The sequence below is a fragment of the Trachypithecus francoisi genome, unplaced genomic scaffold (genome assembly GCF_009764315.1).
Source record: "Trachypithecus francoisi isolate TF-2019V2 unplaced genomic scaffold, Tfra_2.0 Lachesis_group12, whole genome shotgun sequence".
NCBI classification, from domain to species: domain Eukaryota; kingdom Metazoa; phylum Chordata; class Mammalia; order Primates; family Cercopithecidae; genus Trachypithecus; species Trachypithecus francoisi.
Window position 1 is genome coordinate 111,152,957 of NW_022681457.1, and position 23,203 is coordinate 111,176,159.

The 23,203-nt window shown below is 39.7% G+C and overlaps 1 protein-coding gene across 5 annotated transcripts in view; it reads right to left on the minus strand.

Moving 5' to 3' along the window:
• The window catches only part of PRDM2 (PR/SET domain 2), a 132,098-nt gene that overhangs the window by 84,540 nt on the left and 24,355 nt on the right, over positions 1-23,203 (minus strand). For 3 of the 5 annotated variants that reach the window (XM_033228281.1, XM_033228279.1, XM_033228280.1), the window contains 3 exons: positions 17,559-17,676; positions 15,791-15,894; positions 3,096-3,248 (listed from right to left, as the gene is read on the minus strand). In XM_033228281.1, the coding sequence (XP_033084172.1) occupies positions 3,096-3,248; positions 15,791-15,799 (162 nt within the window). In that variant the 5' untranslated portion in view covers positions 15,800-15,894; positions 17,559-17,676. Of the gene's footprint in view, positions 1-3,095; positions 3,249-15,790; positions 15,895-17,558; positions 17,677-23,203 lie in introns of those variants that run through there. The other 2 variants (XM_033228284.1, XM_033228285.1) reach the window with 2 other exon arrangements.

Here is a 23,203-nt window from a genome sequence, read left to right on the forward strand (position 1 = left end):
CAATTATCTGGGTGTAATAATAAGCTGAGAAGATACAGAGCCCACAGAGCATCACATGTAATTTCTTTAGAAAACCTAACCCACAGAACACTTAATCTAGAAGAATAGAGTTAAGATAATCACTAGTAAAAAATCTGAAAGGCTTTGTACATACTTGAGCAAATATCAAAGATCAAGACTGGGGGAGGTCTTCAAAAATCAGAACTATGTTATTTCGAACAAAGGTAAAAATAATAGTACTAGTATAGCTAGTTAACACTTGAGGACTTACACTGAACTAAGAACTGTTCCCAGAATCTTATATATATATATATATTGGCTTGTTTAACCTTCACAACAAACTATGAAGCAGTTTTATTATTACCTCCATTTTATGGATGAGAAAACTAAGACACAGAGAGATCCTTCGCATGGTCACATATCTAGAAGCCAAAATTTGCTCACAAGACAGTCTGCTCCAGAGTCCCCACTCCTGACCATGACACCATACCACCTTGTGAAAAATAACAGCAATTATTTATTAGCACATACTAGGTGCTGGAGCTCTCTCTGTATTCACCCGTGCAATCATCACAATCACCCTATGAGGTCAATACCATAATTACCGGTATCTTACAATGAGGGACTTGAGGCACAAAGAGGGACTTAGCTAAGGTTGCAAAGCTAGTCAGGTCACACCTACTTGCCTTGGATCACAGCAAGGCAAGATCTAAAACAGGCAGTCTGGCCTCAGAGTTCACTCTCCCAACCACTATTCTATCTTGCTTCTCAGTGTTTCTGTGAATTTGCATCAGAGATGAACACATTTTAACTTGAAGTATAATGAAGGAATTGCAGTGTCCTAGTATCTACATGAGCTTGCATGCCTTCAAAACTTCCTTCCTGCCGGGTACGGTGGCTCAAGCCTGTAATCCCAGCACTTTGGGAGGCCAAGGCGGACGGATCACGAGGTCAGGAGATAGAGACCATCCTGGCTAACATGGTGAAACCCCGTCTCTACTAAAAATACAAAAAATTAGCCGGGCGTGGTAGCGAGCGCCTGTAGTCCCAGCTACTTGGGAGGCTGAGGCAGGGGAATGGCGTGAACCCAGGAGGTAGAGCTTGTAGTGAGCCAAGATCATGCCACTGCACTCCAGCCTGGGTGACAGAGCAACACTCGTGTCAAAAAAAAAAAAAAATTTCCTTCCTATTACCTTGATTGTCTCATATTCACCCCCTAGTGAGTATTTCATCTCCACTAGGATTCTACCTCACTGATTCAACCATATGTATTTCTCACTTTAAATACTTTTGAGAAACAGAATGCATTCTTGAATCCAACTTCAAACTCCAATATAAGAAAATTGCAGAGTAATACCTACTAGAAAAGCATGCTACCATGATCTAGCAGAATAAAAATTGAAAACAGGTTTTTAAAGTCCTAAATAAGAAAGTGTAACAAAAAATCTGCAGGGATTGGACGCAAGGACCTGGGTAGAAACGTGGTAACAGTCAGTGTAGTTGGCTAACAATGTCAGGAAAGATGCAGCAAAATTCAACAGCTACAGGTTAACTGAACTTCCAGAAGGCCTACTGCCACTACACTAACAAAACACAGCACACTGCAAAGCTGGCCACGATTTGAAATATGTGCTCATCAAAAGTGTTCGACTCCATGGAGATCATTTTTTTCGTAGACTGTTCTCCAACGTATGACATTTTTAATGGAAGTGAATAAAGAGAAATTTGCCTTATAGCAATTTTGCCTATCTAACGCAAAAAGCAACAACCATCCATCTTAACAGGCTTGAAATTTTGCCTTAGAATATCTCCATGTATAATGTGAGGATCTTTATTTACTTTTTTTTTTTTTTTTGAGACGGAGTCTTACTCTGTCACCCAGGCTGTAGTGCAATGGCATGATCTCGGCTCACTGCAAACTCTGCCTCCCGGGTTCACGCCCTTCTCCTGCCTCAGCCTCCCGAGAAGCTGGGACTACAGGTGCCCGCCACCATGCCCAGCCTATTTTTTGTTTTTAGTAGAGATGGGGTTTCACCGTATTAGCCAGGATGGTCTTGATCTCCTGACCTCATAATCTACCCACCTGGGCCTCCCAAAAGTGCTGGGATTACAGGCGTGAGCCACCAAGTCTGGCCGGATTTGTCTTCTTAAAGAATGTGACCCATGAAAATTAGGGAGACATGGCCTTTGCTCCACGAAGAAATGCAGCAACACTCCACGCTTCCTCACATTCATGTCCCTGAATGTGCTCCATAACCTCATTACCAATCCTAAAACATGACTTTCTTCTTTTCAACAATTAATATCTCCAAGGAAAAATTTGGCAGAAGGAAGAAACATGTTCTGTTCCATTTCTATTCTCAGTAAAATTTAGGGAAAAGAAAAGCTAATCCAAGGCTGCATTAATATCAAAGACTAACAATGTGTATTCAGTTAACACAGACCCACCATACCTACTGATAGTTTCTTACAGTTGGATAAATCTGCCAGACAGTTCCTAATGCCTCTGTGTCATAGGAGGAGGGAAGCAGCTGCCACATGCTTAACTCATCAGTATCTTTAAACATGCACTGTGTAATTACTTAACACGATCTTCATGCTTTAGCTCCCTGACACACACGGCAACCATATATTAAAACACAGAATCCTGAGAGTGTGGATGAAGCACTTCCAAATATAATCCTTTCCAGGTCTGCAAAATCATTGTCAGTCACAACTAAGGACAGCATTAGAAAAACGTAAGCACGCCCAGGCATTGTGGCTTGTGCCGGTAATCCCAGCACTTTGGGAGGCTAAGGCAGGTAGATCGCTGAGCCCAGCAGTTTGAGACCAGCCTGGATAACATAGCAAAGCTCTGTCTTTACAAAAAATTCAAAACTTAGCCGGGTGTGGTGGCATGTGCCCATAGTCCTGGCTACTCAGGAGGTTGAAGTCCGAGGATCACCCAAGCCTGGGGAGGCTTAGGCTGCAGTGAGCCCTGATGGAGCCCCTGCACTCCAGCCTGGGCAACAGAATGAGACCATCTCAAAAAAAAAAAAAAAAAAAGGAAAATATAAGCAGTGTAACTAACAGTAAATTAATTCTAACACTGTTACCTTTAAAGTTTTATAGTAAATGGCTCTGTTGATTTCCAGTGGGAATAAATTTTGCTCTTCTCCTGAGCAAGCCCAATTCACATATCGCAGCCAGTTTCCCTTCTCTGGATCAGTGGCATCAGTGCACATCCATCCCAAATTTGGGTAATATACCTTGAAAATGGAGAAAAATAAAAAACTTCTGTTAAAATAGGAGTATCTTTAAAATGTTTCCATTTTTAACTTTTAAGGATAATTCTTTTTCATTATATGCAAGTACTCTATATAAAGCATTTCATAAAAACAAAACAAGCGACAGAGAAGAGAAAAATTCAAGGTGAAAACTGGAATTCAATAGTGTAATTCTCACTATTTTTCTACTTAGGCTTGTTTCCACCTGCCCCACTCCCCACCCCCCACTCCCTACACACACACACACACACTCAGAGAGCTACAGTTAACATGCTTGGTATCTCCAAATGCTTTACAAATATGTACACAGAGACAAATGACAACTATGCTCCGTAAAGTGTGACTTAGAAAGGAAAACAGCTTGCAGTGGTGTTCAGCAGCACAAAGATCCCAAGCTTTCTGGGTTGCTCCGCTAATCGAGTATGGCACCTGGCCCTGCCAGGCTATACAGTTGAGCAGGTCCCTTTCTGGCAGGGTTGACAGGGACTTCAGGAGTGAACAAGCATTGTGAACCAGGCACATGGGTGACAGGATATGATGCTTCTGCAAACTCAGCTGACCCTTAAAATAGACTCCATCCAAAGCATCTGCAAGGACGAAGGGGCAATGGAACAGACTCTGGGAAATATCAGTGGCCTTCAAAAAGAAAAGGACCAAAACTTCAACCCCTTTCAGGAGTCAAATCAAATCTCCTCTTGCAAGAAGCCTTCTCTTCTCACCCACATCAATTCCTCCCACAGAGGCTTCCAGCACTTATTTATCATCCTTCATTTTAAAAGAACATCTATTTGGCAACTATTTTTAACTTTAATTTTGTGTATACATGCATCTATATATACACATTTTCCCAAAACCAGTCTACAAAACACTCGAGTAGGCACTGAAACAGAACTGCAGAATCAACTCGCTGACAGACATGTTGGGCAAAAGAAATGAGTCTTTTACTTGATTTTTAGGAAGAAAGGATAGAATCTAGATGTTTCCATTTTTTCCTCATGATTCCCATCATTCATGCCTTCTTCCCTCCCCTCCCCACATTAATCACCTTTCTTCACTGCACCTTTCCTTCTGGAACAAATCTCCCACTCTGCCCACTGATGGTGAGGATGCTGCTCTTCTGGGCATGCCTGGGTGTCTAGGCCTGTGATTGCCAAGGGGCAGCATCCACCTTACCGGGCCCTAACACTCCCTTCTTCCTCTGGAAAGTCAAACATCAGGCATAATGCTACATGCCTGACATATTATCTCATTTAACCCTATGTAGCAGGCTTATTAGCTCTCCTTTCAACATGTGAAAATTGAGGCTCAAAAGTTAAATAATTTTCCCAAAGTCACCTGTTTAATTGTCATAAAGAAGGGCCTCAACTCAGATCTGCTTGTCTTCTATTTATCACTGCCTTCCTTGACCATCCTGGTTAACTGAACTACCAACATCTAATGAGCATCTACTGTGTAACAGGTACCATGCTACAAGGTGCATTGTAGTTACTTTCATCACCATAGGCACCAAGGAGAGTATCTGTACACAGTAACTTACACAGACATTATTCCCCCATCTGCAATATCAACTGCCCCTGGGCTCAGGGATAGTAAGTTTCACTTTAATTTACTGCCGTGATGACAGAGTCCCACTCACTCCTCACCCGAATACTGGCACAGCTACCAAGACTGATGAGACTGCAGAGACAAACACAGAGAGAGTTGCCAAGAAAACCACACAGTTCACAAGGTAGCTGGAGTCTATCTACCTGCCTCAGGATAAAAATACAGGTTGTGTTGGCCGGGCGCGGTGGCTCAAGCCTGTAATCCCAGCACTTTGGGAGGCCGAGACAGGCAGATCACGAGGTCAGGAGATCGAGACCATCCTGGCTAACATGGTGAAACCCCATCTCTACTAAAAATACAAAAACTAGCCGGGTGAGGTGGCGGGCGCCTGTAGTCCCAGCTACTCGGGAGGCTGAGGCAGGAGAATGGCGTAAACCTGGGAGGCGGAGCTTGCAGTGAGCTGAGATCCGGCCACTGCACTCCAGTCCGGGCGACAGAGCGAGACTCCGCCTCAAAAAAAAAAAAAAAAAAAAAAAATACAGGTTGTGCCAGAACTTCCTGGCTCTCAGGTCAATATAGCCATATGCAAAAAGCAAAGTGTTACAGTTGAGTAAATTTTTTATTCATACATAACTCATTTTGTTTCAAAGAAGACTAAGGCATCTTCTAAGTCATACTGACTGATGTACAAAAAGGGAATACTTGCTTTTGTAGAAAAAGATGACACTTCAATTTTTAGAAATAGGCCAAGAAGTAATTCACAAACGAATACATGTAGCCAAAACCTCGTAATAGTAAACTCAGTTAATAAAAAATAACTTGAAAGTAAAACAGTTTTAACCTTTTAAATGGGCACACACAAAAAATTTTTCTTAAAGATAGGAAAGGGTGTGAAAAAAAACAGATATTCCCCCAAACACTGCTGATCAGAGAACACACTGATTTTGGAAAGAATTTAGCAGTACCTGACCAAAAAAAAAAAAAAAAAACTCTTTAAAATATACACACACTAACCAGCACATACACTTGTAGGAATTCATTCTAATGAGATCATTGGACAACTGTACCCAGATGTATATACAAAAATGCTCACAGCAGTGTGGTTTACTGTAAATTGCTTCTAATTCATGGCTAAATGGAAAACAATACGGAATTAACTGAGTAAATTATAGTCCATCCATATAGCTGAAACCTAAGACACTAAAAAGTACTGTGGTACAAATGATTAGATTACATGGCAAGATTTATTTCCTATTAGATATACCGATATACTTGAAAATGTTTTCCAATAAACATGCATTATTTCTGTAATTAGAAGAGAGCAAAGATAACCAGATGTTGCGGAAATACATTGATCAGCATAAAGGCATTCACAGTACATTTGATTGAATAAAGCATTTACAGGCCAGGCACGGTGGCTCATGCCTTTAATCCCAGCACTTTGGGAGGCCGAGATGGGTGGATCATGAGGTCAGGAGATCGAGACCATCCTGGCTAACATGGCGAAACCCCGTCTCTACTAAAAATACAAAAAAATCAGCCAGGTGTGGTGGCAGGCACCTGTAGTCCCAGCTACTCGGGAGACTGAGGCAGGAGAATGGCATGAACCCGGGGTCGGTGGAGCTTACAGTGACCCAAGATCGCGCCACTGCACTCCAGCCTGGGCGACAGAGTGAAACTCTGTCTCAAAAATAAATAAATAAATAAATAAGCATTTATAAAAAGTATTTTTAAAGTATATCATTTTTTTTTAAAGTATATGAACACATGAATAGGAAAAGAAAACTAATCTGAAACTAAATACATTAAAATGTCAACAATGGTTTTCTCTGAGAAGGGGGATAATCCATAATTTTTATTTTCTTTAATTTTCTATCTTTCCCCCACTGATTTGGTATATTCTACATGGTAAAAATGGGAGGAAGGTGGGAAAAGCAACTTAGTCTTCTGAATGAAAACCTAAGTTTGAATGAAGGTAGCCAAGGTCTGCTGAATGCTAAGCTAAAATCCTCCTCATCTTCTTCTTCCTCCACAGGTATTTCTAAAAATCTTATAGCTTTCACATTTTTATTGAGAGTTCAACTTATGTTTAAGAAACTGAGATTAAAATGTGTTTTCATACAATTCCCATCCTACTTGGTCAAACCTTTGTTTCCAATCAAATTAATTTCAGTGATTGACACACCGACCCTATTTCCAAAATGTGACATAATTTTGCTTTCTCTATCAATGAATAATTAATTTCCAGATCTTTATTAGGGCCAACAAATATTCAACTGACTTGATCCCAGAGAAATACTACCTTATAATCAATTATCTTTTTATTGATTTAGTCTATAAAACAGTCCTTTTTAAAAAGGCAAAGGTATCTAATTATGTACCATGAAAAATGAATTTTCACAAGTTAACTAACTTTCCAATTCAAACTCCCTACTTCGAAAGAACGAAGAAAGAGAGGGACCACTGAACCAAGCAGTGGGCTAGATGACTTACATGTTATTTAACTCTTTTAAGAATTTATAAAATAGGCTGGGTGTGATGCCTATAATCCCAGCACTTTGGGAGGCCGAAGCGGGTGGATCACCTGAGGTCAAGAGTTCGAGACCAGCCTGGCCAACATGGTGAAATCCTGCCTCTACTAAAAATACCAAAAATTAGCTGGGCATGGTACGGGCACCTGTAATCCCAGCTACGCAGGAGGCTGATGCAGGACAATAGCTTGAACCTGGGAGGTGGGGGATGCAGTGAGCTGAGATCGCCCCATTGCACTACAGCCTGGGCAACAAGAGCAAAAACTCCGTCTCAAAAAAAAAAAAAAAAAAGAATTTAAAAAATAACTATGAAATATCACTAAGCTCCTTTATAAGTAAACAAAGTTATGGAAGGTTGGTAACTTCAACAGGATAATTAAGTCACTAAAAATCACAGCCAGGATTCAAACCTGATCCCCTCATTTCTTCCTATGCCAAAATAAAACAGATATGCAGACAGGCAAGGAGTTCTCAACTTGCCTTTCTATTTTCCCTCTTTCCAGACCCCTCTTTCCATCCCTAACCTCCCACAAGTTGGTCAGGCCCTACCTCCTTTCTGCCTCTACCACCTAACAGAGACTGAGTAGTAATTCTTGTCAAGCAGAATGTAATTTTCATACCACCCAATTTCCATTCAATTTAACCCAGTTATCAAATAGCTATAAAATAATCTAAATTCAAATTTTAGTACACGTGCCAATTTAAAGACACATTCAAAATTAAATATTTTATGCCATATAGAGAAAGGTTTGCAAAGAACAAACCAAATTATTAGTTACCTCAGGGGATAGGAGTGAAGGTTAAAACTTATAGCCTTCCTTATCATCTACCTATTACATGTATTAATTCAAATTTATAAATTTAAAAAAAATTCTGATTCCACTATTGCAAACATACCATCATTTGAATCCTCAACTGTTCACCTATAAGCATCTCACTTAATCAAAACTTACAGTAACCAACTTATTTTGATAGAAACCACTCAGGAATTAGGACAAGGCAATGAAGAAACCTCCTCATACTATAGCAACTCCCACGTTGAGAGAAAATTTATCTTCACTCATACCAGCTCTCCAAAGTTAGAGTCTACAGCAATAAAATCATTTCTGCTGGCTGTTCTCTGGATTTCCCTTCCACTGCACATAACCTGGGGCTCTAACACATGGAGACAGAATCTCTCTTGGAGACCTGAGCTCCCATTTCAGTGGGCCTTTGTCCACACCTCCTGAGGCTCCTTTTCACATTTTCATTTTTCTGGGGATCTAGCTTGTTGAATTTCCAATGTTATAATCTACACCCTGCTTTTCACTTCCCCTGTCTGTTCCCAAAAGATAGGCAAGAGGTTCACGTTTAACCTCCAATGAGTCCCCGTCGGTAAACCTTGACTCGGAGAACTTTCGGATGTCAGTTCTGGAATCTACACCCTTTCCCATTATTATTCTCATTTTCTTGGTTCAAAATAACAGCCCATATCCTCTAACATTAGGGGAAAAAGCGATTCTAGGCAATAATTAAGAGATTACTGAATTGGTAATCTTTTTTTATTCAACTCATATTTGTTAATGAGGAAAATATCTATAGCATCTATTTTAAAAAGTCATTGATATGCAATAATTGTACTTATGGAGTACATGTGTTATTTTGATACATGCATAGCATGTGTAATAATCAAATTAGGGTATTTAAGGATTTCATCACCTCAGACATTTAATGGGTACAAACATCCAGGTGGATAGAAGGAATAAGGTCTACTTGGTTATATTTTTAAAAGAACTCTACAAAAAAAAAAATCATCATCATCCAATCCAAGTGTTTTTCTTTGGTGTTCAGGTTCAACTAACATTAACTGAGCCAGAGATGTCTATATCAACTAATTTCATATACATTATCTAATTTGTAGTAAAACAAATCTGTTAGGAACTTACCCTCATTTAAAAGTAGGAATAAAGAAAAAAAAGATAATCTCACTTCGGTAAAAAAGTGTTTCAATGAAAGCCTTTTTTAAATAATGGATTTTATTGACATTGCTACCTAGAAAATACTATACCTTCTTGGTATGTTCAAATTCCAGTTGTTTTTCAGTTACAGAATTAGGTACCTGAAGGGTTTGCTGAAGATTGTAAAACTGACATCCTACAAAATTAACTTCCTGGTGACCACAGACAAAAATGGGTCTTCAGTATCAACTACTTCACTGCTCAGATGACTGTAGGAGATCCGAGACTTACTTTAAGAACTATTCTAATACATCACTGTATTCTAAAATGTTCTGAAAATTCTAGAATAAGGGAAATAAAAGAGAATCTAACAGGTGACAGCACATTTTATTTCAGTAAGTACACTTGTCAGAGCACATTTCCCAATACACAAGTTACTTTTATAGAGATTCTAGAACACAAATTTAAAAAATAAATAGCTTGGCCTCTCAAGCCCTTGAAGCCGCACTAAGAGAGCCTCTCTTTTAAAATTAGTCTGACTAGATTTCATACAAGTAGACAAATGTTCTGGAAAATCTCCCGACAACAAATGCACAATGAGTGTTAACTGGTTCACAGTAGGCACCCAATGAACAGCCGCTGGACAAATAATTTATTTTCACTCTTAAATCGGAAGTTCTATCTATGAACCATAGATGTTTAAGAATCCCATATAATCCTATAGGTAACATGCAAAATTTTGTGTACATATGTGCATTTGTGTGTTTTCTGGGGAGATTCTCAAAAGGGTCCTCAACACAAAAAAGTGTAGGAGTCTCTGGGCTTTGCTAACAGGAAGAAGACTGAATAATCAACCAAGAAACGGGCTCCTGGCCTGATTCCAGGACTAATATTCTAAGAATATTATTTTTAAAAAGGCCTTTATTTTAAAAAGGCTTTCATTGAAACACTTTTTTACCAAAGTGAGATCATCTTTTTTAAATTTATTCCTACTTTTAAATGACAGTAAGTTCCTAATAGATTTGTTAGGAACTTCATGAAGGCACGTAGAACTCAGATTTCTCTCCTGTGGAAAGATCTAGGTCATTTCTAGCATTCCTTTATTCCACAAATAAAAATTTCCATGAGGTATTACCAGTAGTTTGTAACACCACAAACATTTTATGCCCAGCATGGTGTTCAAGAACTTAAGACAGTGCCTGGTACGTGCTAAAAGTTTAACAGGGGTTAAATGAATGAATAAACAAACTCTCAAAGAGAATTTTTTTTTTTTCGTACCAGACCAAGCTGCCAATCTGAGTACAAGTTAACCTGTTCAAAAAGATCACTTAATTCTCTGTACTTCAATGTCCTCATCTGTCCTGCAGGTCCTGAGAGAAGAGGAATGTAATTGACTCATCTGTTTCTATGACAACCAATTCTACAGCCATCCCACCTTTAATTACTTTGTTCAAAACCTATGCACTGCTATTAACCACTCAGCTTCTCAGCAAACCTGAAACCAGACATCATCACATTCACTCCTACTGCTACTCTTCCCTACACATCAAGACCAAGGCTGAGCAAACTTTCTGTAAAGGGCCACACACAAATATCTGCAGCTTTGCAGGCCATATGGTCTCCATCACCACTGCTCAACTCTGCAATTATGGGGCAAAAGAAGCCATACGTAATATTTAGATGAATGACCATAGCTGTGTTCCAATAAAACTTTACTCATGAACTGAAATTTGAATTTCATATAATTTTCATATGTCACAAAACATTTTTATTTTTCCAACCATTTAAAAATGTAAAAACCATTCTTAGCTCCAGCGCTGAAATAAACAGGTGGCAGGTTGGATTTCCTTAGTGATCCAAACCTTTTCCCACTGCTAGAAAGCAGCACTGAGAGCTGAAAAGTATTTTCTGAGAAAAGGTTCTGCAGAATCAGCTGGCTGACTTCTCTCTCTTCTTCTTGCTTGCAATTTTAACTTGCAAATAATTTGAAATCAGAAGAACTGAGATAGCGAGGACTATAAAACTCACCTGTTAATATTGAATCATAGCAGCGCTCACTGATAAAAAATGTTTACATATCTTTTAAAAATTGCAGTAAAGTCTTCTCATTATACAGAGACAATTTCTCTATGAATCTTTTTTTTTTTTTTTTTTGAGACGGAGTCTGGCTCTGTCACCCAGGCTGGAGTGCAGTGGCCGGATCTCAGCTCACTGCAAGCTCCGCCTCCCGGGTTTACGCCATTCTCCTGCCTCAGCCTCCAGAGTAGCTGGGACTACAGGCGCCCGCCACCTTGCCCGGCTAGTTTTCTGTATTTTTTAGTAGAGACGGGGTTTCACCGTGTTAGTCAGGATGGTCTCGATCTCCTGACCTCGTGATCTGCCCGTCTCGGCCTCCCAAAGTGCTGGGATTACAGGCTTGAGCCACCGCGCCCGGCCAATTTCTCTATCAATCTTAACTGACATGCAATTTTACTTTCTTCCCTCTATCCTCCTGACCTCAAAATTTGTTGCCTGAATGAATAAAATGCAAATATTAACAGAAGCAGTGACCACTGGTCTTCCTCTATAAAAACTGGTATTTTTAACTACATAATATTAAAAAGATTAACAATACTGGATTTTAAAATTTGGCTGGCAAGAAACATATACCCTTGGTGGTTGTATAAATAACTAATAGTACAATCCTTCTGGAGGGAAAACGTTTGGCAAAATTTACAAAAAGTTAAAATGTATATAACTTTTTGACAACACTTATACTTCTAGAAATTTAAGAAAACAGACAAGTCAACACATATTTATATACAGTGAGTTTTATACTTTGAAGAATTATTTATAATCATAAAAACAATAAAATAATTTAAACGTCCAACATAAGGCTTGGTTAAATAAATCATGAATGGTACACAATGAAATTCTGGGTAGGCGTAGGAATAATGATGTAAATAAGCCAGGTGCAGTGGCTCGCACCTGTAATCCTAGCACTTTGGAAGGCTGAGACAGGCAGATCGCTTGAGCCCATGAGCCCGTGAGTTCAAGATCAGCCTGGGCAACATGGTGAAACCCCATCTCTACCAAAAATACAAAAATTAGCTGAGCATAGTGGCACAGGCCTGTCCCAGCTACTTGGGAGGCTGAGGCAGGAAGACCACTTGAGCCCAGGAGGCAGAGGATGAGCTGTGAACATGCCACTGCATTTCAGCCTGGGCAACAGAGCAAGACCCTGTCTCAAAAAAAAAGAAAGGAAGGAAGGAAGGAAGGGAGGGAGGGAGGGAGGGAGGGAAGAAGGGAGGGAGGGAAAGAAACAATAACGTAAATAAGTAGTCCACATAGATATGTCCACAAGATACGGAAAGAAAGAAAAGCATTATAAACTGCATGTACTGTTTGATCTCAATTGTAAAAATTTCTACATACGGGTTGTAAATATACCAGTGTATATGTGAGGCTGAAAACAGAGAAGCAACGAAGCAGGGAGTTAAAAGAATGTTCAGGAAGATGTTCACAGTGGTTGCACCTGGATGGTAGGAGTATCAATGATTTTTATGTTCTTGTATGTATTTTTCTGTATTGTTTCTATTATGTTGCAGTGAGCATGTATTAATTTTAAATTTTAAAAGATTTATTAGAACATATAACACAAAGAGTGACCGCTAATGTAAACTGTGGACTTTGGGTAATAACGATGTGTCAATGCAGGTTCATAGGCTGACAAATGCCCCACTCTGCCGCAGGAGGTTGATAGTGGGCAAGGCAGTGCATGTGTGGGGACAGCGGATATTTGGGAACTATCTGTACTGTTTGCTCAATTTTGCCGTGAACCTAAAACTGCACCAAAAAAACACGAAGTGTATTTAAAAAAAAAAACAAAGCTTACTAAAATAATTCTTATCCAAGCAATTCTAAAGTTCTGTTAATTAGAAGCAATTTGAGTCCCATAAAAGTACGTCTAAAAGGCTTTTATCAGAGGTGGTTTTAAAATATGGCAGATTCCTCAGCACGGATGGGGAGAGTCAAGAGAACGAAAACACCAAGTCCTGAGCGCCAGCTAGCTAGTGGCTCCCTGCCAGAAACCCATGGAAGAACACGCTCTCCTTGTGAGAACCGATTTTGTGCATTCACCCTGAGGATACTCTACTGTTTCTCTCCTGTTATTTCTGATTTAACAGAATGTTTTCAGTGAAAGCTTAGAGAACTTAAGACTGGGTTAGTTAATCAAGGGCTCAAGGAGAGCAATTTAACACTTTGTCTTAAATTAGCTTTAAGATGGATTTCTGGCTGGGGTCTAAGACCCTGCTGCTAAAAGATAAGATGGTCTTAGGGGATTTGATGGCAGAACAAATACCCAAGATGAGATTCTGATGATAAGCCATTCCCATTCCTGTTACATTAATACAAGGCATTCTGATGCAGGTCTGAGGGTAAGAGCAGAGTCGGAATAAATTAATGGGAAACTACTAAGTCTGACCTCAATGTTCATTTTATTCTTTCTAAGAAATATTTACATTATAATTTATACTTCCTTTGCCATATACATACTTACACATGTATGTCACATCTATTGACTTTTATTTTAACAGAGCAAAAGGCTTACAGGTTTCTACAGCAAATGTATACTTTGTAGTCAGAACTACTTGAATGAGATTTTTTTTAATTGCAGGAAGACAAAAGCCACCCTTGATAAGAACTAGGATTCTTATCAAGGATTTGCAAACTCTAGTAGTACAGTATATAAGAAGTATCTTACATTAACAATGGGATGTTAACAGGTTTATAGAAGAAATTCTAATAAGTCATGGTTCCCAATTCTCAACAACTATCAAGTCATACTATGTATGAATCTCAATGCAAATGAAGCTTAATTTACAAAAAGGACTATTAATAAATGATACGATATGCCCAACAACATCAAGTTGTTACATGGGATAAAATAGGTACTACTAACTTAAGTTTAATATTGATGGCACTTGTTCAAGATTAGCGTTATAAACACAGCACTAGAGTAAGCAGTTTCTGGTTCCTTGACATTATTCTCACTAAACGTAGTGCTAAACCTGGTGAGCAAATTTGTTACTTTCCCTTGGGAAACATCTAAAATTAAAAATGCAGTTTATTTGGGAGAATAATTTTGTGTTCAAGAGATTTTTAAACACGCAGGCATTATCTTAACATTTTTTGACCGGGCAGCTTTTCTACAAACACAGAACTCTTACACCTCAAAAGTGGTGAAATAACAGAATGCAACGACTCTTGTGGTAAATCCTAATTTCCTAAGACACCCCCCTTTAAGAGTCAGAAGATACATTATAACAAATTCATAAGAAACAAAGAACTCAAAATTATTGGGAGAAACTGTCCGGTTTTTTGAGTTGGGAAACAGCCTAGAGCATGAAGAAAAACAGCAGCGTACCTCAACCATACAAATGCCACAGAACTTCTTGATGAGAAGTGTCCACACATTTCCTAGCCATATTTTATGTTTAGGCTTTTATATGTTAATGTGTAAAAAACAGATGTGATTCAATTTCAGACAATCTAATAGGAATGCTTTTCCTCACCAGCCAAAAACTTAACTTGTTTTGAAAAGGAGTCACACCATGGAGCTCCTTTAAGAATTCAGGGGGCTTCCAGGGGGCACTGACTTGAACTAAATTCATTACAAATGCTGAATTCCTATGCAATACCCCAGGGAACAACAAAAGCAACAATGACCAATTTTATCTTCACAACTATCCTAGGAGATATCTTTTATCTCTATTTTTTAAATTGAGGGTTTTCTAGCCCAGAGGTTATATACCCTGATCCAAGTCACAAAGCTAGAGGTAGGATTTGCACTCAGGCAATGCAATGAAAACCTTAACTGCCTCCCAGTGAGGCAGGGAGAGATGCATTCTAGTTCTGCATCTACAGGCCTCTCGAGTGGAGCCCCACAGAGAAGGAGAGCTCAGCTCTGTCTCCTGACTGCTTCCCCTCTCAAAGGAGCGTGCAGATGCCCTGCTGTCTTCCAGGATTGCTCGGAAAACATGAAATTAATAGATGAAAAACTCCTGAAAAATTACAAGCGCTATATATGTGCCATATGCTAAATATATCCAACTCTGAATATCCTAGCAACACTGAAATTACTTTCTAAAATATAGAGAAGAACCTAACAGTGCTTTCTTTGCAGCCACCATAGTGTCTTTTATGGGGTTTATCTGGAAGCCTGTGAAGTGACAAACCATCGAACAGGAAGTCAAAGTCTTAGTTGCAAAGCAAAACACCCTGGACACCGCAATATAAAACATGGATTTGACATTCATTGTTGAGGACAGCCAAGCAGTTTCAAAACACAAAAGCATATACAAATAGCAGTCTGTATCCAGGGAAACACATTTTCTCTTTAATAAAAATATTCTTGATTTTAAAGAACACATTAAAATGATTGTTTTAATTTCAAAATGTCAAATTCTGAGAGAACAGAATAATTATTTCATAAAACTCTGAAAAACAAAGAATCAGAATTACTTCTTACCTCCCACATGTATACATTATTCTTAACCTGAGATCTTTTTTTCTTATCACCAACAAATGGCCCAAATTTTTTGCCTTTTAAAATTGGTTTAGTGGCCCAGACACCTAGAAAATAAAATCAGTATTTTTATAATGCATCATGGTTATTTTAAAGATTCAAACCATTAAAATCGATTAAGTTTCACAAAATAGGTAAAAGGCTAGACTGCCTAAATCAAGCTAATGTTAAATAGCCTGAGATCAAGTTAAATTAAGTCAAGTCCTCAATGGGGATTTTTATTTTTCTTCTTTATACTATTCCGTTCTATAAAGAACCTATATTGTTTTATAATTAGAAAAAAATGTTGTATATATTTTTAAATGTTTTACATGTAACACTATCCATACAGTAGGATCACAAATACTTGAATAACAGTCACAACAACTGATGAGAAAAAATATTGGAATGGAGTGAAACTACAACTGATTTTTAAACTCCTCTGTCTGCTTGTCTATAAAGTTCAAATTGTCCCTAATGAACATGACTTGTTCTTTTAAAGGGTTAGAAATATAGTTTTAAGAATAAATATTTTTGAAATTCATTTGCTTAAAGTGGAAAACGCTTTCCTGCCTAACTAAGCTTCCTGAAAACTTAGCTACTGGAACGGCTCATTTTTCAGTTTCTAACAGCCAAAATAGCTGTTCATCCACAGTATTCTTAGGGTTATTTCTATTTACTATGCACTGACCATAACAGAAAGAGATTTAATGAGCAAGCAGGCAGTGAAATGGCAGGAGTCTGGCCCAGCAGTCAACAAACTGGCACACAGCAGCACCTCAGATCGGTTCCCTCACCTTTTGGCTTCAGTTTCCTCATGTACGGAATGGGGGGTAAAGGCTGGGCCAGTCCTATCCTGCTAGGATGTACAAATCCCACTTTTCTGTAAATCTGCTATGAACTGCATTTGACAACAACACTAACAATCAATTAGTTGAGCTATAAAATCAACCACTTTCATTTGAACAATATATTCAAACTGCTCAATGAATAAGTTTCCAATGAGAATTTTTAAAAGCATGTGTTAAGATTTTTTCACACACGTGTACATATAAATTGGAGTATCGGAAGTACATCTAAAAACAAGAAACAGAGATATAAATATGATGTATTCCAAGACTGTATTTTGACTAGTTTTACAATTCACTTCCTTAGCCTTCTGTCTAAAGATTAGGCCACAAAAAGAGCAAACACACACAAGCTTGGTTTGTGTTCAAGGAGAAATCCCAGCCAGAAGAATTTAGATACACTCACAGCATGTCATTCATTCAAGTATCTACTGAGGGTCCACAAAGTGTCTGGTACTGGAGGCACAAAGATACATAAGAAATAAAGGCACTCACAAGAAACAACAGGGCCAAGTGTAAAAATAATTACAAAACAATGAAGTGAATATAATGGCACAATCACGCTCATCATGGTGAAATCAGAGAGAAGGGAACAACACATTCTGTGGGGCGAGGTTCAGCAAGGAGAGTCATAGGAGGAGGACACTTGGGCAAGTAAAGAAGGATGGGACCTGTGTGTGTGTGTTTTCCTAGTTTTATTTTTACAACCCATGTCCAATCTGGATTCTTAACTGGAAAATGCATCAACACCATAAAATCTTCTAAGTCAAGGGTAAATCCGCTGCTTTTATGGTGTGCTCCCTACCTGACATGCCCCTGCAGGAAGCCGCACTGCCACCTGCTCTTTACTGCCTGACTTGCTCCGGGACAGGAGGAACACTCACCAATCCGGGTCTTGTCAACAGCAGAAGGGAAAAGCCTCACTTCCTCCGGAAGTCCTCGCAGCACATGTTCGGGTACCTCAGCCAGGGTCTCAGTGGCCACCGCAGGCTCAGTAGTGTTCTGTAAGTCAAGAAATAGAAGGATCAGAGCAAAAGAAAGAAAACCCAAATCGTGGGGTTGTTTTTTTTTCTGGTTCAATAAGCAAATATGCAAAAATGTAATCGAAACCTGAAGCTGGCAAGCCAGACCAAAACGATGATGTCAAGCATTTGAGGAGCTGCTTTGATGCCTGTTTGTAACTGTCCAAAGGAAACCACTGCAGCCTTCAAGCATGTCTGTGTTACTCTATTTTGTTCCAGCCACCTGTGGCCATTTCCAAAACATGATAATCTCTGGCACCATACTGCTTTAAACTCAAATAGAATCTGGCAGCAAAATATAGCATAAGCTTACTTCTAAATCAAAGGCTACCATCAGTACCTTAGCACATTTAAAAAATAAAAACCAACACTGCCCACTTCAATGAATGCTTTCAGCACACACCACGAAGGCTACTGGGGCCCTCCAACCCTGCCCCATCCATGTTGCCCTCCAGCAACAACCCCTAACTGGATGGGGCCTGAATATTCCACTCCAAAACACGACAACTTATTGTGGTCCCTCACTGCAAGTGCCACCTTTCCAGGAAACAGTAAGTTTCCACCAAGTCACTAAACAGCAAAATCACCAGGATATCGCTGAGTTGCTAAGAAACAGAGAATTTTTTTAAATTACTTTTCAAAGTTTAGGCTGGAATTCATAATCTTAAGAAAAGATTACTATTGGGTATGTATGTAAGGAAGGGAGAGATTTAAGCCAACTGGTAGAATATGACTGTTATTTTTTGATAACTTTCAAATCAAAGGAACACCAAGGGTCTAGTAACCAGTACATCACATATCCTATGGAGCTGATGTGCTTATCCAGTCTAACTGATGTGCGTATCATGGCACTGCTAAGAATGATAGGCTTCGTAGTCTGAGTGTGTTTCATTTCACTGCACACGGAAACATTTCTCCAGGACTTTTAAAGGAACCAACATAGGCAAAAGTAAACCCCCAGACAAAAAAGATCAATTTTTCCCACAACAGTGAAGCCCTTGTCGTCTTCAAGAATATATGTACAAAGAAAAGAATATCATCCAAACTGGTATACTCTCAGCATTTTAATTTTTGGTTTATTAATTATCAACAGTCTACTTCAAGAGAAATAAATCTCACAGTCACAAACATGGTCAACTACTCTCTGGCCTGCTTCAAGCTGGAGAGCCCAAGAGAGGGCATCTAGAGACAGGTTCGTCTCTCGTGCAGAGCCGAGCCAAATGAGCCTACATTTCAGACACACAAATGCTTTGTTCCTGCTTGATTTACACCTTTGTCCCAACAATATCCCCGAAAAATTTTCAAAACATAAGATAGCCAATCAGCCCCAGAAAATGGTCTTACTGGTACTTCTAATTAGCTAAAGTGTGAATAAATTAACTACAGACATTTTTCACTTTTAAATATAGTGTCCCCATTTTTAAATTCTTAATCTATAAGATGGATTTTTGGAAATGTGAACAATTTATTTCCAAAGACGGAAAAGGTATTACATTGGTAGTTGCCACTGGCATCCTAAGCTACATAATGATTATTTCCTAACACTGATAAAGTAAGTGACATTAACAAATATGAGCCAGAGTGATGTCCTGTCAGCACTGGCCATTTAGTAAAGTAAAAGGGGGTCTTCTTCTGTCTCAGTTGGGACCCTAGGCAAACACGCAGCACCATTTATTCTCCCCAGAAGCACAGCCGATTTCAAAAGTCACCGTGTCTGCTAACCTAAACGGATACTTCCAGACACTTTCACAGTAATTCTAATGACAACTTCATATTTACTGAGAACTTCCCGGCTCAAGGCACTGTGCTGTCTTATGTGCTGGGGAGAATTTACTCCAAATAGCCCAAGAGACAGGTATTATCAGTGTCTCCCCCTCTCCACACAGAGCAGGGAATTAGAGCTTACGGACGTTGCTTAAATGGCTCAAAGCCTGGATCTGAACCCGTATCTGTCCGATCTGAGTGCCTATAGTCAGTCCTAACCACCATGGAGCTTTCACTTAAGATTCTGCTGGAATATCATCTAAGAACCTCTGCCCTAAAACTTCCAGATTTCCATGGAAATGTCAGCAGGAGATGGTGCTTAAGGCAGGAATGGTCATTCCCATAGGAAATGTGTAACTTGAGTACAAGTTGGAGATCATGTGTATTAAAATTTCTGAAGCACCCGAGAACATAAAGGACCTCAGCAGAGAGGTCTTGGGAAAAAGAAATACCAAAAAATCCTATGCATTTGTTTATCTGTTTCAAATCAACCCATTATTTTTTGTCTTTTTTTTTTCTTTTAAATTACTCTTTTATTACACATCTTGTCCCAGTAGACACATTGGTTTTCCTTTTGGACTCATACACACAGTAGAGGAAAGCTTTTTCTGTTATTGCCGTATCCTTCACATTACAAAAGGACCGAATTACAAAAGGAGCACCTCAGTTCACAGCAGGACAACCCAGACACTGGGCAGCCCCAGGGCCCTCCCTCCCTTCTGCCCACACCCCCACTGGGCTCTCCATGGCCGTGGCTATGGCTGCAAACTGTCTAGAACATTTCTAGAAAATCAAGGATTTGAGGAGTAGAAAGTAGACTCATGGGCTGGACTTCCTAAATAGAACCACCCTCTTTTCTTCCTTGGTTCTCCTTCATAGCTCTTACCACAGTTTTAAATGCTTATTTGTATAGTTCTGTGTTTACTGTGTGCCTCCTCTGTGAGACTGCAGTGAAGACAGATGGTGTCTATCTTATTCAATGTTGTGTTCCCCCAGCTTAGCAGTAGATTTCAAATGTTTGTTGTCACTTAAATACTTGAATGAGTACATGGCTCTTTGTAAGCTAACTTAAAGCTTTTTCTAAAAAGAAGGGATAGAAATAAATAAAAGAGCAGGGTCATTTATCAGGAAGTATCTTCTCCACATGTGCCTGAATTTCTTGAATGTGAGGTAGGTATTCTTCTGGATCAATATAAGAAGCCTTTTTTAGAAAATGTGGTGTGCCATTAATTCCAAGCAATCAATGTACAAGTAAACCTTAGGAACAAAGGAATGTTTTCAAAAAGTTCTCTCCCCCACATACGTATAAACTGCGATCTCTTCTTGGTATATATCCTGATAGGATTAGAGGTAATATCATATCTAAACAGGTTCATCTTGATTCTTACACTAAAGAATCACAATTTGATCCTGGCACTATTTCCCAGATTGATTTTGTCTAAAATAAATTGCACCATCTACTCCATTTATTTATTTATATATTTCCGAATCCCTACTATGGGCCAGGCAATGTTCTAGGCAGCACACTTGCCTCAAAAAGGCATTACTCTGGTGAGAAATAGAGACAAAATTAAACACATACATACAATGGCTGATGCCCTGTAGAAAACTCAAGCACAAAAAAGGGGACACATGCCTTCTGATCAATGGCGAATGAAAAAAAGAGCGGAACGTCAGGTGCAGTGGCTCACGCCTGTGATTCCAGCACTTTGGAAGGCCAAGGCAGGCAGATTACCTGAGGTCAGGAGTTCGAGACCAGCCTGGCCAAATGGTGAAACCCCATCTCTACTAAAAATACAAAAATTAGCCAGGTGTGGTGGTGGGCGCCTGTAATCCCAGCTACTCAGAAGGCTGAGGCAAGAGAACTGCTTGAGCCCGGGAGGCAAAGGTTGCAGTGAGCCGAGATCGTGCCACTGCACTCTAGCCTGGCTGACGGTGCGAGACTGTCTCAAAAAAAAAAAAAAAGGAAACACAGTCATGGAGTCATGGAATAGGGATGGGGATGCCTTTTCAGACAGAAAGGTGAGGCCTCTCCAGAAGTAGAAAGGAAATCTGTGACAATATCAGGGAAACATGCCAGGAAAAGAAAACAGCCAGGACCAAATCTCAAACTAAGAGGAAAAGCAGTATCCAGGCAAAAAGACCCATGTGTCCAGAGCAGAGAAGGTGGGAGAAGCAGCTAGAATTGAGGCAGGAGGGGCAGGCAGGGGTAAGGCCTCTGAGAAACACTCATCGCCATTTGCTCGTCTACCCAGAGTAAGCGGAGTAGAAGTCATCAAGCAGAGAGCAGAGAGCAGATCGCAAGCTCTGCAAGGCGCCCCAGCTGCTGGCATCTCCCAGCACGCCCCATCCTTGCTGCCCCTGAATAGAAGTATGTTCCTATCTTATAGGTTTTTAACACTGATCACTGTGATATGAAAGAAGCTAAAGGACTTCTCTGCTTCCCTGTTAGCTGACCTCAATGAGGACTCATTATTTGACTGCTTAATGAAGTACAGTCTTTAAACATGTATCAGCAAACAGATCTGGAACAATATGTATTAAATTTAACATGTTAAATTTAAGTCAATTTAATGTCATTTAGTTATTAACTAATAATTGATCTCATTAATCCGATGTTTCCAACTTCCTACCTCAAACTCAAAGTCACTACTCGCTTCTCTTCCCCCAATTAATCGCCAAAGCCTCCCTCCTTCATTCAGCCCATTCGTCAGACACTCACATACTCCCTGAGTGTCTGCTCAGAGCTAGCACCATGCTAGGTGGTAAGGATCAAGGACCCCCCTCCTCATGAAGCCCACTGGCTAGAGGAAGAACTTCTCTGTTCCTGCTCCCTGAGACAAGACACCTTAGAGAGAGTTTGATTCATGAGGTTTGACCTTGCTAGGGAGCCTCTGAAGGGCCTTTCTACTGCTTTCCTGATACATTTCCTCTGACCCAGGATGACCTTCCCATGCTGGACGGGGTGAGGAGTTTAGGGAGTACAACATTTATTCCATCCTCCGGGCCAAGATCTGTGCTAAGCACTTTACATGTATTACCTCATTTAATCCTCACAACAATAACAATCACAACTAACACAGATGGAGCGTTCGAGATATGTCAGACACAATTCCAAGCACTTATCACCTCACTTAATCTGCACACTACCAATTGCTATAGGCACTTTTATGATCCCCACGTTACAGATGAAACTAAACCTTGCCCATAGTCAGAGCCAGCAGGTGGCAGAGCTAGGTAATTTCAATCCAGACAATCTGGCTTCAGGGTCTGGATTCTCAAATGCCATGCCACAGAGCAGCCCTGCTGAGTAACTTTCCCAAGCTACATAGTTTTAAAGTAGTGGAGCCAAGATAAGATCCAGACAGATTCCAGAGTCTACATTCTAACCACCAACCCAGTGGTGTCTCATACCTCACAGTCCGTGGACACCTGAGAATTCCCTTTCTAGGGCCCACAAGGTCAGAGCTATTGCTATAACAACACTAAAACGTTGTCTGCCTTTTTCACTCTCAGGTGTGTACAGTGGAGTTTTCTGGAGGCTATCGTATGTGAAAATGTCATCATTCTGGTGGTTCATGAAATGTGTGATTGCTTAATCTTATGTTTTAACTTTTTCTGATTTATCAATAAGGCCTGTAGTCTAACTAGCATTATTATACCAAATCAGTTTCCTAGCTTTCATATTGTCCTAAAACTCTGTAAGATGCTACTGCTAGAAACGGCTGGGTAAAGAGTACACA